The 15,916-nt window shown below is 40.4% G+C and overlaps 1 protein-coding gene across 1 annotated transcript in view; it reads left to right on the top strand.

Annotated features, from left to right (window-relative positions):
• Positions 1-15,916, top strand: part of SPTLC2 (serine palmitoyltransferase long chain base subunit 2) — a 63,486-nt gene that overhangs the window by 13,437 nt on the left and 34,133 nt on the right. The window contains exons 5-8 of the mRNA XM_026057163.1: positions 472-565; positions 3,232-3,337; positions 4,170-4,389; positions 6,187-6,313. Of these exons, the coding sequence (XP_025912948.1) occupies positions 472-565; positions 3,232-3,337; positions 4,170-4,389; positions 6,187-6,313 (547 nt within the window). The remainder of the gene's footprint in view (positions 1-471; positions 566-3,231; positions 3,338-4,169; positions 4,390-6,186; positions 6,314-15,916) is intronic.

The following is a 15,916-nucleotide window of genomic DNA, read 5'->3' as shown; positions in this document are numbered from 1 at the left end:
AGTACTTTATACTCCTGATCTTCAAAGAAAATTAGTCCTCTTGGTACTGCTGTAAACGCAAGGATTTACTCAGTGGTTACCTCCTAATGTACGAAACAGTACAACTTAGTGATTAAGTCGTTATTCTAGGGTCTGTAGGCTTGCTGAGTGAACAGTGACCGCTCTGCTCTCTATTTTACTTAGCAGTATAGGATTTTTTATTTTTATTTTTTTACATGAAAGAGAAGTAATTCTTCAAATTAACAGCCATGACATTTTTATTTACCATCCTAAGGCTACAAAGTATTTCTTAGCCTGAAATAGCTGCATTTATATTGGATTTTTTTTTTATACAGAACTTATAAACATAGCCAAAACTACTTGTTTCTTGCTCTTAAATGATTTCTAAGCAATTTGGAGTTAAAAGGTGTTGTATGCTTGGCTGTGAAATGTAACCTTTTCAATATCTTCCTCTTCCCTCTTCTAATTCAGGGCTGTCTGATTTTGAGTGATGAACTGAATCATGCATCACTAGTGCTTGGCGCAAGACTGTCAGGAGCAACTATTCGAATCTTTAAGCACAACAGTAAGTATCAGATGGGGGACTCTGCCTTTCTGCAGGTGCTGTAGATCAGGTACAATCTCTTCTATCTTCTAATGGCCGGAAATCCAATTTCTTGCAAGGAAATAAATTGCTGGTTACCCAAAGGGTCAGAAGACTGCTGTTACCAAGAAGTTAATGTAGTAGCAAACATTGGACTGGAGACTCTTTAATGTGTTCATTCTCAACTAATAACATTTTTTTATCCTGATGCTATGCTGTCTTACATCTTTGCTTATAAAAGAGGAACATACTGCTCTCTGAGAAGTTTAGGGACACTAGTGTTCTAACATGGCTTTGCATTACTTGGACAGCTCAGCACCATTAGACTCTTGTAACAAGCCAGGTCAAATGGTAATGCAGTCTTTTAGTGGTCTAGATAACATTTTGGGGGCCAAGTTTAGGACCAAATGCTGATATGATCCTATATTAACAAAAACATAAGAATGTGGATGTCATAGCCACGCTAGACAGCCATGCATTGGTACAGTGTAGTACAAAGGGGGTTTCAGGGCACGCATCATAGACTAATTTCATTGAGTTACTTGTTTAGTGTTCTTTGGAAAGAAATACTTGGAATTGTCACTTTGTTAGTTTCAGCTTCCTCCAAAGGGAGTGTTTAGAATAATCTGCAGATAAAAATACTGAGAGTTTCCTTCTTTTGTTCTCAGTGAAAGAGGTATCTGGTTGTCCTTAATTAGTAAAGCCACTACCTCCATTCTTCAGCTGCTCCTAAATACTCTTTTTACAGTATTGCTCTCAGAGGTCATAATGACTCCCTTGCTCTCTTTGAGATGGGTCTGTGGTGGTGACACCAAAGTTTGGGTGGCTGCAATTCTTTTCTTTTCGTTGTCCTACTTGATAGTGGATCCTCTGTTGCATTTCTTGTTTCTTTTGCATCTTCTCTTTCTTTTTCTCTGAATAGTTTCCCCTGTAACTATTATAGTGACAACATTAAAGCCACTTGTTCTGCTGCTGAAATGACTGATATATGATAATCTGTCTTTGTATGATGGTGCTTTTGTTCATCTTCATGATACTTACAGTTGAAGAGTCTCAACATATTAAAATTTATTGCAGGAGTAATAGTAGCATGTATAGCTCTGGATATGATGAGAAGGGCTCAGAAGCTCTAGTATGATGAGGGAGATTAGAAGGTCTGTGGGAGTGGGATACAAACTAGCAATGTAAGGTTGCGGGGTGCTGTAAAAATCTCATAGAACGGAGTGGCAGATTAGAAGCTGGAAAAAGCAGCATGAGATAGAGGAAGGCAAAATGCAGGCTATAAATCTGGCCTATCAAAATGATGTACAACCCCTTGAGTTACGTACATGTCCTGAGTCCTACTCTTGATTTACTCAGTGCTGCCTTAATTCATTTCATTTCCCTGATATGTTGATGACTTCATTCATATTCTGACTTTTAGAAACCATGGAACAAAATGAAAGATCCTCTTAAAAATTCTTGCTCCATATCTGTTTGTTTTTTTCTACCTCACGCTGCACTTTATCCTTGCTATTAAGGCCAGGTCTAGCTCCCAGTCTTTTCCTCTTTCTTGATGGATCAGAGCAGAAGTTTCTGTTCTGGTGTTCTGCACTAAACTGCCCCTTTCTCCCTTGAGAGGTTTGTTGGAGACAGACACTCCACTGAGTTCTCCATCTTTGTCTTTTTCTGTGCATTAACTGTCTTCTAACAGTCTCCTAACTGACCTATTTTGCTCTCTGGTTTTTGGTTCCTTTTGCTGACAGAATTACTCTTGTCTATCAATCCTCTCTTCATGACTGTGCTCCTTGTTGTGTCCTAGTGTTTTTATCTGTCTCTTGCTCAGCATTTTAGCTTTTGTGGGTTGATTACTCCTATCTCTACTCCTTTCTTCAGGTATTTTTCAGAACTGACTTCATGCATATATTTGCTCACATTACTCCTTCTAGAATCATATCAAGTGCCCAAAGCTAGTAAAGTTTCAGAATACACTGCTACTAACAACTTCCTCTGTCTATTTCTGGTATGCTGAGCTTTGTCCCCATTCCTATGCTGGTTCTTTTTTTTTCCTCCTTGACTCTGATCTCTGCTTCCCCTGCATTGATGGTAGCCACAGACCTTAAAAACTTCTTTTTCACAGGTCAGTCCTTTTCTACTTTTATTGGTTAGTAGCTTTCTGTTCCACGGCTCCAATCTCTTCAGCTTTTAGACAAAAGTAATATAAAATAAGCTCTTGTTCCCTGTCTTATTCTGCACTTTGGTCTGCCTTCTACTCATCTTCTGCTGATTGTCCTTGAACATATTAGCTCTTCTTTGACTTTATTTCTATCCACAAGGACACTCTTGCTCCCTAAACTGCTTACTCACTTCCTACCAAAGAGTTGCCTTCCCCCCCCCCCCCTTTCTGGTTTTCTGTTTGTGCCTGATGCTCTAACTTGTGCTTTTAATTTAGGATGATCAAATTCCTCCTCAGAGTTCACACAGTCACCAATTTCCTTTAATCTCACTTGTGGGCCTACAGCTAGATGAAGATATAGCCCATGTTTATTGACTTATGTATGGTCTGACCTCCACGCTGGAGCAGTTTGTGCTTTTGCGGGTATTCCTGTCTTTAGTCATGTCAAAGCTCAAGCTGTTTTGATACCATCTAACAATAATTTCTGGTGCAGATATGCAAAGCCTGGAGAAGCTGCTCAAAGATGCTATTGTGCATGGGCAACCTCGTACACGAAGGCCCTGGAAAAAAATCCTTATCCTGGTGGAAGGAATATACAGGTATAGGTTATTCTTTTTATTTCCAAGACCCTCTAAGAGAGATCTAGCTGCTTAGCATTTCAGTTCCTTTGCCAAATCAAATTATGGTTATTGCCACTTCTTAGTTGTTTCATGGATATCATATCTGAGAATTAAATTGAGCTGTGGATGTCTCACATCCTGGACTTTCTGTTGCTGGTACTGTAGCTGCACCTGGCACGTCCAGAATGCTTCCCACATCCTGCTCAGGTTGTAGAAATGAATTAATCTAAATTATTATTTATGTCAGAGCTGAGGTCTTAGATTTTGTCCCTTCCATTCTTTCTCTGCTCACTCAATCATACTCATGAGAATGGAAGTGTGCAGAACAAATGTTTTTTCTGAAGGTGAGTAGGAGTATGTCATAGGCTTAGCTATGTTAGGCATTAAAATGTTGGTGACTTTCAGCACAAAAATGGGGTGTTTTGGAGTACTACTACTGAGAGTATCATCAGCTCTCAGACCTAAAAATGATAGGCGAGTAGATGTCAGAAAAAAACACTGACATGAAAGTGGAAGTGTTAGTTCATGTACAAAATCATCACTGAACATATTCCTTTGCTTTGACTCATTGTTGCTGCTACTATTTAGTCAGTATGTCAGTATCCCAGAGATGTTAAACAGGTAGAATATGGAGGTCTGAGCACTAGGTGCAAAGAGGAGTTACCTTTCACCTCTCTGCAGAAAGTGATCTGTATAACAAGCTTTGCAAGTGGCTGCAATCACTGAAAGAAAGTGAAGGAAAAGTTTGACTTTGGATTCTATAAAGAGGCCGCAACAATTAAATCAACTGAAAACTTCTGTTTTCCAACAGTATGGAGGGATCCATAGTCCGTTTGCCTGAAGTGATTGCCCTTAAGAAGAAGTACAAATCCTACCTGTACCTTGATGAGGCTCATAGTATAGGTGCCCTAGGTCCCAGTGGCCGGGGTGTAGTGGAGTATTTTGGACTCAATCCTGAAGATGTGGATGTCATGATGGGAACATTCACCAAAAGCTTTGGAGCTGCTGGAGGATACATTGGAGGCAAGAAGGTAAAAAGCTGGGAATCTCATGGCCCTTTCAGGCTCATGGTGGAGTGCTTCACTAAGCATTTCAAAGTTGTTCTGTTTCTTGAGTTGCCCTGATTGTCCATTTGTTTCATAATTTTACATACTGTTTAGTACAGTGAAAGCCTGCGCAATGCAGAAGAGCCTAGTCCAGGGAAGTTCCTCATAATTCCCACATGGTCAGTGATGAGCTCAATTTGCTGAATGTAAGGTAGTGGCATAATGTCTTGTTAGGAACTGCTAGGAGCAAGGAAGCGAGGATTTCTTAATGTTACCTTTTAATGAGTCTAGCAGGAAAAACTCCAAAAACTGAAGTTTTTTAGCCTCTCTGTAGGAAGATCCAGTTCCTAGGTAAGCTTGATGGAGCTGATTCTTATTGGACTTGTAGACTTTGCTTTCCAGAAAGATGCTTCTTCCCTTCTTGTTTTCTGGGTACTGACCTTTCTTACCTTCTAATGGAAGGTACTGCTAAAAAGTGTTGCCCTTGCCAAAATCCTCTTTTTGAAGGGGATATAGACAATTGCATGTGTCTCCTTTCTCATATTGTGAAGTGTACCCCACAGATTAGGCTTTTAACCTTTATTTCAAGGTAAAATTCTACCATTTGCTTGCCTGGACCATAGTGCTTTAGATATGAACAGTGACAATTACTATAGCCCATCCTTTTGGGGATGGGGCTTGCAAATGTTCCTTTTTGAGTTTACTGCAGTTGGTTTAAAATGACTCAGACATCTTCCCCAAAACAAAGCACTGTACTATTTTTTTTTTCCAAATGTCCTGAGCCAGTAGGTCTAACTCTTCTGGTGCAAGCTGAATCAGCCAACAGTCTTTCACAACTGTATTTTAGCTACTGTGTTTTGAGGGATGGCTTCAGAAGTAGGAGGCCTTAAATCTTCCTGCCTAGCTTATTTCAAAGCCACTTTACAACTTCCTTTAATTTAACTCTGACTCCAGGCGGACAGCAACATAAAACTGAACATTTGCACATATTCCTAAAATATATTTCCCAGCCTGTGCTATTTACAGGGTAGTCCTATTAATTTCATGGTAGCAGAAAACAATTTGTCCGGGTACGTGTTATGGTATTTTACTGGAGTGGTCTGAGTATTATAGAATGATTCTGTTACAGCTAACAACAAGCAGCCTAGATCTATGATATGTTTGTCCTTCATTCCCATATGACCTGCCTTTATCCTGTACCAAATGTAGCAGGTACGTTTAACATGCAAATGCAGGAGTAGTAGGCTGAGGTTCTTGTACTCTTAAATGACACCTGCTGCTTTATTTATATTTTGCTGATAAAAGTGAGTAAATGTTGTGACCTGTGCCTTGTTTGACTTTGTGGGGAAACAATTACACTGAGTGTGATACATAAGCACCTCTGGGTCCTGCTCCCCACTATTTCATTTGTTGTATGTTCCCACTATTATAATAAACACTTTTGAAGTATGACCTGCACACAGCTTGAGTAATGCAAACACCTTGTTACAATCCAATGCTGGTGTTGTTGGCAAAACAAGTCTATGTCTTAGCCATTTATCTTTGATCACACATTCTTCCCCTGTGACACAGAAGACAGGATTGCCATGCCCTTACTGTCAGCACTTCAAGCATTTTTACTTGCACTGTAAAATCAATCCTTGAGCTATGCAGCCAATTCCAGGAGACTTTGAAAGAGGCTTGCTGCAGTGACCCATTTTATTGTGTGATTAGGGTGCTACAATACAGTGTTCCTGTGAGTGCTGGCAAGGCAATGCCTGATTGCCTCTTGTGTTTTGCTAGGAATTGATTGATTACCTCAGGACATATTCTCACAGTGCTGTGTACGCAGCATCACTGTCACCTCCTGTTGTGGAGCAGATCATCACCTCCATGAAGTGTATTATGGGTGAAGATGGTTCAACTTTTGGTGAGTCTTTCTATTGTTAAGCATGTGGAAGGGGAAAAGCCAAACAGAACCTCTTTATGGCTTTGACAGAAAAATCATTCAATGGACACATTCATAATTATCTGTTAGTTCATGTGAACTTGGAATTTCTGGAGCAACAAGCCAATTTACTTATCAGATACCATGGCTGTCCTGCTTGGAGGTTAGCCTAATAATGGTATAAGGAAATTCGAGGTAGAGGTAAGTCATCTTAGTCTTACATAAGACAGAATATTGTCTAATATTGATTTTTATTCTGCATTTAGCTTTTCTAGCCTCCCTCTTTCTCCTCCCCTTCTTCTGTCTTAATATGTCATTTGCCCCACTTTTTAGACTGCTTTCAAGAGTATTTTGTGTGTATTTTACAGTCCTGTCTGGTTACTGCAGGCTTCTGATTTTTCATCTCTAGTATAATTTGCTGTTTGCACCTCAGTTAGAAGTAAACATGGGAATGTTTCTGAAATCTCTTTTCACTCTGGAAGCTAGAGGCAGTTTTCAAGATAAAGAGGCTTAATGCACCTGGGGAAGGTATTCAGCATATTCAGCTCTGTTGATTTAGTTTTCTTTTTTTGTGATAGAAATTAGAAAGGGAAAATCTATGCTAGTCTTGATACATTCAAAGTCCAGAATCCAAATTCATGTGTCTCTTTTGCCTGGTAAGTAGTTAGTAGCTCCCTTTAGTAGTATTCAGTGTATAGCTGACGTATCATAAATGGAGACTGTCTTGAAACTGAAATGGTACAGCACTTTGCATGTAGGATACTTTGCTCTCTGTGCAAGTTCTTTAAAAAGTTGAGTGACTTATGCAAGATGACAGTGTAGTTCGCTCAGGATCTGTCCGGGACTTTTGATTGAGAATCTCATTGAATTCAAACCTGTGAATATACTGAATTGCAGGAGTTGCAGGCATCTGGCCACAAGGTGGTGGTGTATACTGAAGAACCACATTTGCTTTTGAACAGGGGTCATCTAACCAACCTGACAGATAACTCCTATGGTGAAAAAGCTTGCTGGACAAATAATTCAGGAATTCTTGTGTTGTAACAGCTTTAATTCAGTTTGCTTACATTATCTGAGAATAGAGTTAGTTTCAAGCAATAGCAGTTGGTAGTGGCTGTAAACAGAAGTTGTTCATAACTGCGGCAAGTACCCCTGGGCAGTAGTGTCTGTATGAACGCTAGCTTTGAATGCTCCGGAGTGGCCCATGTGAGTTACCTGCCAAGAGTTGTCCCCACTAGCTCTCCCAGAAGAGATATTAACCCAGCTTCGAACTACATAAGAAGCTGTGCCAGTGGGTTGGGTCTTGCTGCCTTCTTAAAAGTATTTAAGCTCTCTTTAGCTAATTATTTGCCAACAGTTTGGTCTGCTCGAGCGTTGCTTGTGTTGGGTTTCTTCCAATATCTGTTTTGCTTAATGAAGTGGGAAGCAAGGAATGTGTAACTGATTTCTATTTGGAACATTCAAACTAAGGCAGTTTTGCCCCTTTCTGAGACTATAGTTTGATACGCCTTTAAGCCATGAGAACGGAAGCATCTTCCACTCCAGGCTGTTCTCCTGCCAGTATGCCAGCATAAGCACTCAGAGTTGAAAGGCGAACCAGATCAGGAACTGATCTGGCAAAAAATAACCTTCAACTAAAGAAGTCTTTGTTGTTGTTATTGTAGTGTTACTTAAATGCATGTCAAACTATATCCTAATTCAGTGCCAGAATTCCTAGCCACTCTTTGTATTGCAAAATAACACAGCTTTCAAATGCCAAAAATATTTTATTTCAAGGAAGCCTTTGTACTTCAGATTTCTCTGTGAACTTTGGTGCTTTTCAGAAGTGCTGGATGCAACAACTGGATAGCCAAAGTCCTGTCCAGCCATACTCAGAAACAGTTTCTGCAGCTCTCATGAAAGTGTTACTGTCTAAGCATCTAAGTCAACCCTCACTAGGATAAGCACCTGATAGGATGATCCCTGCTGGAAAGTGCTTTTCTGATCATTTTTTGCACGGTGCTTATTCCCTGTTATGCATATTTTTTTATTGTCTTAAGTCTTTAAAGGTAGTATTACTTTGTAGACTTGTTCTTTGGATGAAATTGGCTAAAGCTCAGTTGTGTGGATTGAGCAGCTGCTTAGTGATAGCATGACAAGGTTTTTTCCTTGTTTAACGGCTTTGGCAGAAGAACTTCTGTTTGGATGCAGTGGGATTATGGGTGGGGCTCTAAAGGGCCACTGTCTGCAATTGCTTTGATTACAAGCAAGTCTGAAATAGAATGATGCTGGTGAGACGTGATAGGTGTGAAGGCAAACAAGTAGTGAAATAGTGTCAAATTGGGTCACTGGCAAACACCTCCAAAATGACTGTGTATTATAAACATCCTACTGCTCTTAAAGTAGCAGTCAAGCCTAATTAATGGATRGAGGAAAGCTGAGGTAGGAAAATTATTTTTGCAAGGGCACAAGAGTTGATGGAGTTGGAATCAGAAAAGTAGACTGCTAGCTTCCAACTCTGTGTTTCGAGCCACAGCTAAATCTTTTAATGGCTTCAAGAATGCTGGCTTTTTTGGCTTTTTTGTCTGCTTGCTTCTGTTCCCCACATACTACTTGTAGAAGTTGCCATCTTCCATGACATCAAACCTTTGTGGAAATAATGAAGTCAGATTGAGATAGCCTGTAGTTGAGGAGTAAGTAGTATGTAATTAGTTTCTGAGGAATGAAGTTGGGGAGTTTTTTGTATTTTGCAAGAATAATTTAATTATCTCCTATATTCAGTGGATTTCTCAATCTAATGAAACATCTGGAGGCTCTAAACTTACAATATAAGGCGTTGTAGTTACTAAAACCTTACATAACTAAAAAAAAAAGTAAATATTTCCTTTCAGATCTTTCTAGTAAGCTGCCAGTGATTAAATAGGATATTAGTAAGAGGTGGCACAGACAAAATGCAGATGCTATGAAAAGCTGAATGGCTGTTTGCAGAGAACATAGTGTAGCAATGACTGGATAGCACACAAAAGTGCTGCCTAAATTGAGACAGTGGTTTCTTTTGCATCTTGATTTCTGTTCAAACTAATCTGTTAGTTCTAGGTATTGTTGATACGCAAAAGGGACTAGCAAGCCCCAATATCTCTAAAGACATAGTTATGAGAACATATTGAATCATGAATACAAATATTGGTTGCCCCTTGATCCAGGCTGCAGAGACTAGTCCATCTGGCAAAGTCATGGCAGGTCCATGTACTGTTCTTGGAAGTAGTGCTTCCATTACTGCTTTTCAACATCTTCTACGTTATTAGCCAAATGCTACATCTCTATTCGATATTGCCTTGTGTTATTTTTCTTAGGTGTAATTGGCTAGAAGACCATCATACAGTCTTGACGAAGCATACTCAATTTCTGATCGCTTTGAACATTTCTACAAAAGAGTAGTTCTTGAGTGGTGAACATACTAAGCATGTAACATGTCTTATGGGAACTCTCCAGCGATGACATACATGGATATCTCCCATATCACATTTGGGTTTACTGTAGGAGAGTAGGGTGAGAGGAGGGAGGAGAAGGCTGCTTTCCACAAGAGCAAAKTTTTGGAGCTAGTTTTCCACTTAAAACTCTTTATGGTTGAATTGTAAACAAGTGTTGCAGACGTTTGACAGCAGTTCAGTGGATGCTTCTCTTCCTCTCTGTTCAGTCAAAGATGAATGCACTTCAGATAGCTTTGTAGATTTTTTTTTAAAGGCTTATTTTTTAACAGTAATAAAAATAACACAGTAAGGAGTCTTCTTTGGGGTCACAATCAGTATACTCGAGGATGACAAAATGTTTCCTGGAATGGGACTCTGGAGACTTGTTGTGTATGATTCTTGATTCTTGCTGTTCATACAGTGTTTGGGTTACCTAAGCTGAAATTGCGGGAAAGTGAGTCAGCTTGGTGTTTGTCAGGGGCTCCTGGTATATTAGACTGTTAGGATTCATAATACTAACTACTTATCCTGTCTCAGTGACTTTTCTGGAATCGGTGGTTCAGTTTGATTTGAAAGATGGATTTTTCACTGTCTCAAACTCACTAGGACTGAGAATCCTGTCAGCTCCTTTCTGCCACTTGCAGAAGAGCTAGTAATATATTCTGGGCAGCTGGAGTCCTGTTAGTATCATTGCAATTCAGGACCCAGCCTGTTTGTTGCCCTTGATAACATTATTGAGAGCAAATGGGAATAAATTGTCAGTTATACTGCAACACTGGCAAAGCAAAACATGCAAGATGAAACGTGTCTAGGGAGGTTGATTTCTTCCTAGGATTGTTTCATGGAGTGATTGCACCTGGAAAGATTAACCTCCTTCAGAGATGAAACTTGTAGCTTGCTGTCCTGTGTATTAAATGCTTAAGTTGAGCCTTAAATCTAGGAGTGTTCTGACTTTGAACTGAATCGACAGTGTGTTAATGACTTGTAAAAGAGGTGAACTACTTCCTTCCAGGTCCATGGGCATTAACTTAGAGTCATTACACATGTTGATGTTTGTAACAACTTCATTGTTTCTTATCTTGCTTTTCAGGAGGCAAATATCCGACACCCAATCACAGTGCTGTACTAAAATGGTATGTTGTGGAGAGACCTTGCACAAGGTGACACTTAAATTTTTAGTATGACTGTTGCCTTGAGCACTGCACACAAAGCAGGGATTTTCCTACATAGTTCTAATGTTGCAAGCAGTGGAGGTGGCAGTGGCATAGGCCAGCCTAGCTGTTAAACTATCAGAAGTGCATAACTAATCTTTGAAGGCTAGTCAGCTGCACATAGTTTGATAGGTATTTGTCTCATTTGAGGGGCTCAGTTGTGAAGAGCTAGTAGCTGATTACAATTAGTCCGTTATAACAGTACAAAAAAAAMCCAACAACTGGATTTCTAGTCTTGACATTGCTATGTGCAACAAACTTGTGAACTGAATCAGAAAAGGTAGTTAAACTAATTATAGACAACAGGGAATAAGAATGTACAGCTGTGTTGGCAGAAAATTGAGACTAATTCAACTGTTTAGAAGACAGTCATTTCTATACTGTTAATATGCATGGAGAGCAGCATGTTGGAAACAATGCTAAGCCTGGCCTGCTTAGATTCTAGTGGAGAAGAGACTACAATTAGTGCGTTAACCTCCACGTGCTTAGTCAGGCCCTCAAGATATGAAGATATGACCTCAACAGCTAAATCATCCGCCTCATCTTTAGTAGGTTTCTTCAAGTTGAACATTTTGTAAAATTCCTATTTTCCTTCTAAAGACAAGTCAGAAGTATATGCAGATGTAAAATGTCAGTAGTAATGAAGGAATAGCCCACATTATATCGCTTGGTTATTGAATTTTAAGTAACTGATAGCATATTTATAAATGCAGTTTGTACCTTGTCATCGTGTGTAGTAGATCCACAAATGGTAGCAGTGGCTGCTGTTGTACTTGAAAGGGGAATAAAAACTCCTTGTGCAGGCTGAATTGAAAACATTCAATTAGCATTAAAATTGGTTCATTTGAATTTCCTCCAATAATGCACTTGTTAATGAGGTGTTAAATTATCACCTTGGGAACCCGGGGACCAGTCAAAACTAATGTGAGCAAAGTGAAAACTTTTTTTTTGTTGCTGCCCTTGAGAATCTCAAGCTGAGCTGGAGAACTGTTGGAAAAACAAATACTCTGGGGGTCATAAAGAGAATTTCCTGCTTCTCCCCAGGGGGACTGACAGTTTTAAACATCACTCTCTGTATTTGTGCTTCCAGCTGGGGATCTTTTAAATCCAGCTTGTTGCTGCACCCCTACCTCCCTCCCACAGAGCATGGCAATCCTCCAGAAAAATTGCTTTAACCTGGGCTGAGCAAGAAAACTCTTCCAGCCTTTGGTGCTTTGAAGACTGTTTACAGATGTTAACAAAGCTGTACCCTTTGTTTTGCATTGGAATGCCAGAATTCTTTAGTTCCTCTTCTTCTGGACTTTAATCAACATAGTGGTGTTTATGCAAGAGCTCATAAAGCTTTATAACTGTACACCCACTTTGTTCTCATAACATTCCAGCTCTTGCTATTTCTATTCAGGTGTGAGCTGTCATCCCAGATCTACATAGCCTAAACACTGATCTGTCAAAGTAGAAATACAGTTTAGGAATGTGGCTTCACTTGAAGTATTTTTGTTTTTCTTCATTTCTTATGTTACATTTGATTTAAATGTGTGGATTGCTTTGTACTTTCAATAACACTTGAGGTGCCATCTTTCTACAGCATGTTTCTAGCATGCTGCTCATACCCAGAAAGAAAAAAACACTGAGTAGCAGCTAACTAGCATGTGCTGTTAGCAGCAGTTTTTCCTAAGATGTTCATAAGTCAATGTGAATGCTAAAGTAAACCATATGAACAGAAGTAAGAGCAGATGAGGTGATGTGCATTCTGTCTTTTGGTCAGCATGATAGTGAGTTCACGGTTCCTAACGTGATGTGTAATGTGCTAGAGCAGAATTTTTGGAAATACCTGAATGGCTCACCTAAGCACCACTTCCTGTCATCAGCCCTGGTAAATGAAGCAACTTTCTGCGTATAAAAACTGATACCAGTATCACAATAGTGTCTGCAATTTAAAGACACATGGCAAAATTTCATTCTGTGAAGTGCTTATAATGTAATTGTTTCTAGTTTCTTTGGAAACAAGCAACAGTTTGTAATTAAACCTCTCTCTGTGGACTGTGAGCGGGTACMTGAGCCTACAGGGATCTCACAGACCAATATCTTTGTCTACTTTAATGTGTTCTGATATAAAATGTGACTGGCACCGGGTCAGTCTGTGCCATCCACTTCATATGAGTACAGTTAATCTAACACAATGTAACATGTGCATTTTAACTTTTACTGGTGTGCAGATGTTTCCTTATTTCCCAGAATTAATACATTTTCTTAGATAGGACAGATTTCACCTCTGAAGGAAGCAGCTGTCTGAAAAATGTGCATGCTAATTAATATATGTTTTGAAAGCATGTGACCAGTGGAGAGATCTGAGACAACTTTAAATGAGATTGTTCAGGTTCTGTTGCGATCTAGCTTCAACAGTAGGGTTCAGCTCAAGCCAATTTACCTTGTCAAGAACAGGGTAAATCAATCTGTAGAGTTTCTTGCTGTCATGAGTGAGCTTTTATTAGTGCTCAGGTAGTATTGCTGCTCAGTGAAAAAGATGTAGGTACAAGGCTGTCCACGTGGGAGAAAGATTACAGTAGATGCATACTTCTCAGGTTCATGTTGCCTGCCAGCTTGTAAGATGTCTTAACAACTGCTTATATCAAGAACTGGAAGCAAAAAGTTTAGTGCCTCCAATCTTTACGGAAAATAATTTCTGTGCTTCTTCTAGAATTATTGCTATATTTCTCACAAGTAACCTCCTTTGTTCAGGACCTGGCATTGTGGAGACAATTGTGAGTTTTACAGGCACAGCTTTGATCTTTCCAGGATCCTTGGAAAATACAGCAGTGCAGGAAAAGCAAGTCTATAAAAGTCACAGCAAAGACAAGGCCTCCAGGGTTTGAGCCTTTTTGGGCACAAAGCCTACTCTTCTACCTCACTGCAGTTCCAGGTGGCAGGCTACCAGGCACTGCTTGCCAAATACAACTTACTAACATGGGAAAGCTAAACATCTTTCCTGTTGAAAGTACTGCAGAGTTTCAGGGTAAATCTGAGAGATCACTGGAGAAGGACAAATATGGCTGGCATAACATGTACAGGCAGATATGGGTAATCAAATAGCTTTGTGAGCTGAATTTCTTAGCTATAAGCATCTTTGACATTAAAGGAGAGATCTGAATGGCAGAGCTCAGAGGGTTATGATCAGTGGTGCAAAGTCTAGTTGGAGGCCTGTAGCTAGCAGTGTCCCCCAGGGGTCAGTACTGGGTCCAGTGTTGTTCAACTTACTTGTCAATGACCTGGATGAAGGGACAGAGTGCACCCTCAGCAAATTTGATGGTGATAGAAAACTGGGAGGAATGACTGATACAGCAGAGGGCTGTGCTACCATCCAGAGGGAGCTCGACAGGCTGGAGAGGTGGGCAGGGAGGAACCTCATGAAGTTCAACAAAGGGAAATACAAGGTCCTGCACCTAGGGAGGAATAACCCCATTTACCAGTACAGGCTGGGGGATGACCTTCTCTCTGGAAAGTAGCTCTGCAGAGAAGGCCCTGGGAGTCCTAGTGGACAACAAGCTGACCATGAGCCAGCAATGTGCCCTTGTGGCCAAGAAGGCCGATGGTGTCCTGGGCTGCATTAGGAAGAGTGTTGCCAGCAGGTTGAGGGAGGTAATCCTCCCCCTCTACTCAGTCCTGGTGAGGTCGCATCTGGAGTACTGTGTCCAGGTTTGCTCCCCAATACAAGAGAGACATGGAGCTACTGGAGCAAGTCCAGCGGAGGGCTACTAAGATGATGAAGGGACTGGAGCATCTTTTATATGAGGAAAGGCTGAGAAAGCTGGGCCTGTTCAGCCCGGAAAAGAGAAGACTGAGGGGGGATCTTATCAATTTATATAAGTATCTGAAGGGAGGGTGTAGAGAGGATGGGGCCAGACTCTTTTCAGTGGTGCCCAGTGACAGGACGCGAGGCAACAGGCACAAACTGAAACACAGACAATTCCATCTGAACATAAGGAAAAACTTTTTCACTGTGAGGGTGACAGAGCACTGGAACAGGTTGCTCAGAGAGGTTGTGTAGTCTCCTTTCTTGGAGATATTCAAAAGCTGTTTGGACAGTCCTGTGCAGCATGCTCTAGGTGACCCTGCTTGAGCAGGGGGGTTGGACTAGATGATCTCCAGAGGTCCCTTCCAACCTCAACCATTCTGTGGTTCTGTGATCTGAGATATTGTACAGGACCTCTTATGGAAATGGATCAAGCTTTTCACCAAAAAGATGAAGCTTACATTCTGTGAAAGATTCAGATGCTGCCTTTAAATTCTCAGTGGCTTCATACACAAACTTTCCATATAAAGAGCTCCTTCCTAGTGGAAATAATAAATTACTTAATTCCAGGACAGATTAGTAAGGAGCACATACATGCTCACACATTCTGCCTCTCCCATTGCTACTTCTGTTAGGTGATGTCTGTAGCACCATTGGGAGCTATATCAAAATCATGTTGGAGAAAAACACTTTCAGAAGCTACTGTGCTCCATTCCATGAGACTAAGTCTAATACCACTGAGGAAAAGTAGATATTCAGGACTAACCTGTTGATTCTCTGTATTATCCCTTAAGGGATCCTCCTACCAAAAGACTGTTAGTAAAAGTGGTCTGTCCACCGGTTTTCCCTGGATTTTCAGATTGCTAGGACAAAGATGAAACTGTTCTCATAATACCTTACAACATCAGTAACTGGTGAGAGCTTACTCTTGTGTAGGGTCTCGTTATGATCGTCAAGCTCATGGAGGCTGTTTCAGAACGCTCCTGGCATTGCTTCACTATAAAGCTGTTTTCATTTTGGTCAGAAGAGTGTACTCCAATATTTATGACTAAAATCTCCCAAAGAAGTTGTCCAAAGAATAGGATGCTTAAACACATCCCACCCCCCGGCCTTGCTCACTGTCCAGTTAAGAGAC

Source organism: Apteryx rowi, unplaced genomic scaffold (assembly GCF_003343035.1).
Source record: "Apteryx rowi isolate R43461 unplaced genomic scaffold, aptRow1 scaffold_137, whole genome shotgun sequence".
Taxonomy (NCBI): domain Eukaryota; kingdom Metazoa; phylum Chordata; class Aves; order Apterygiformes; family Apterygidae; genus Apteryx; species Apteryx rowi.
The sequence above is the reverse complement of the archived record's forward strand: the minus strand, read 5'-3'. Positions and strand labels throughout refer to the sequence as shown.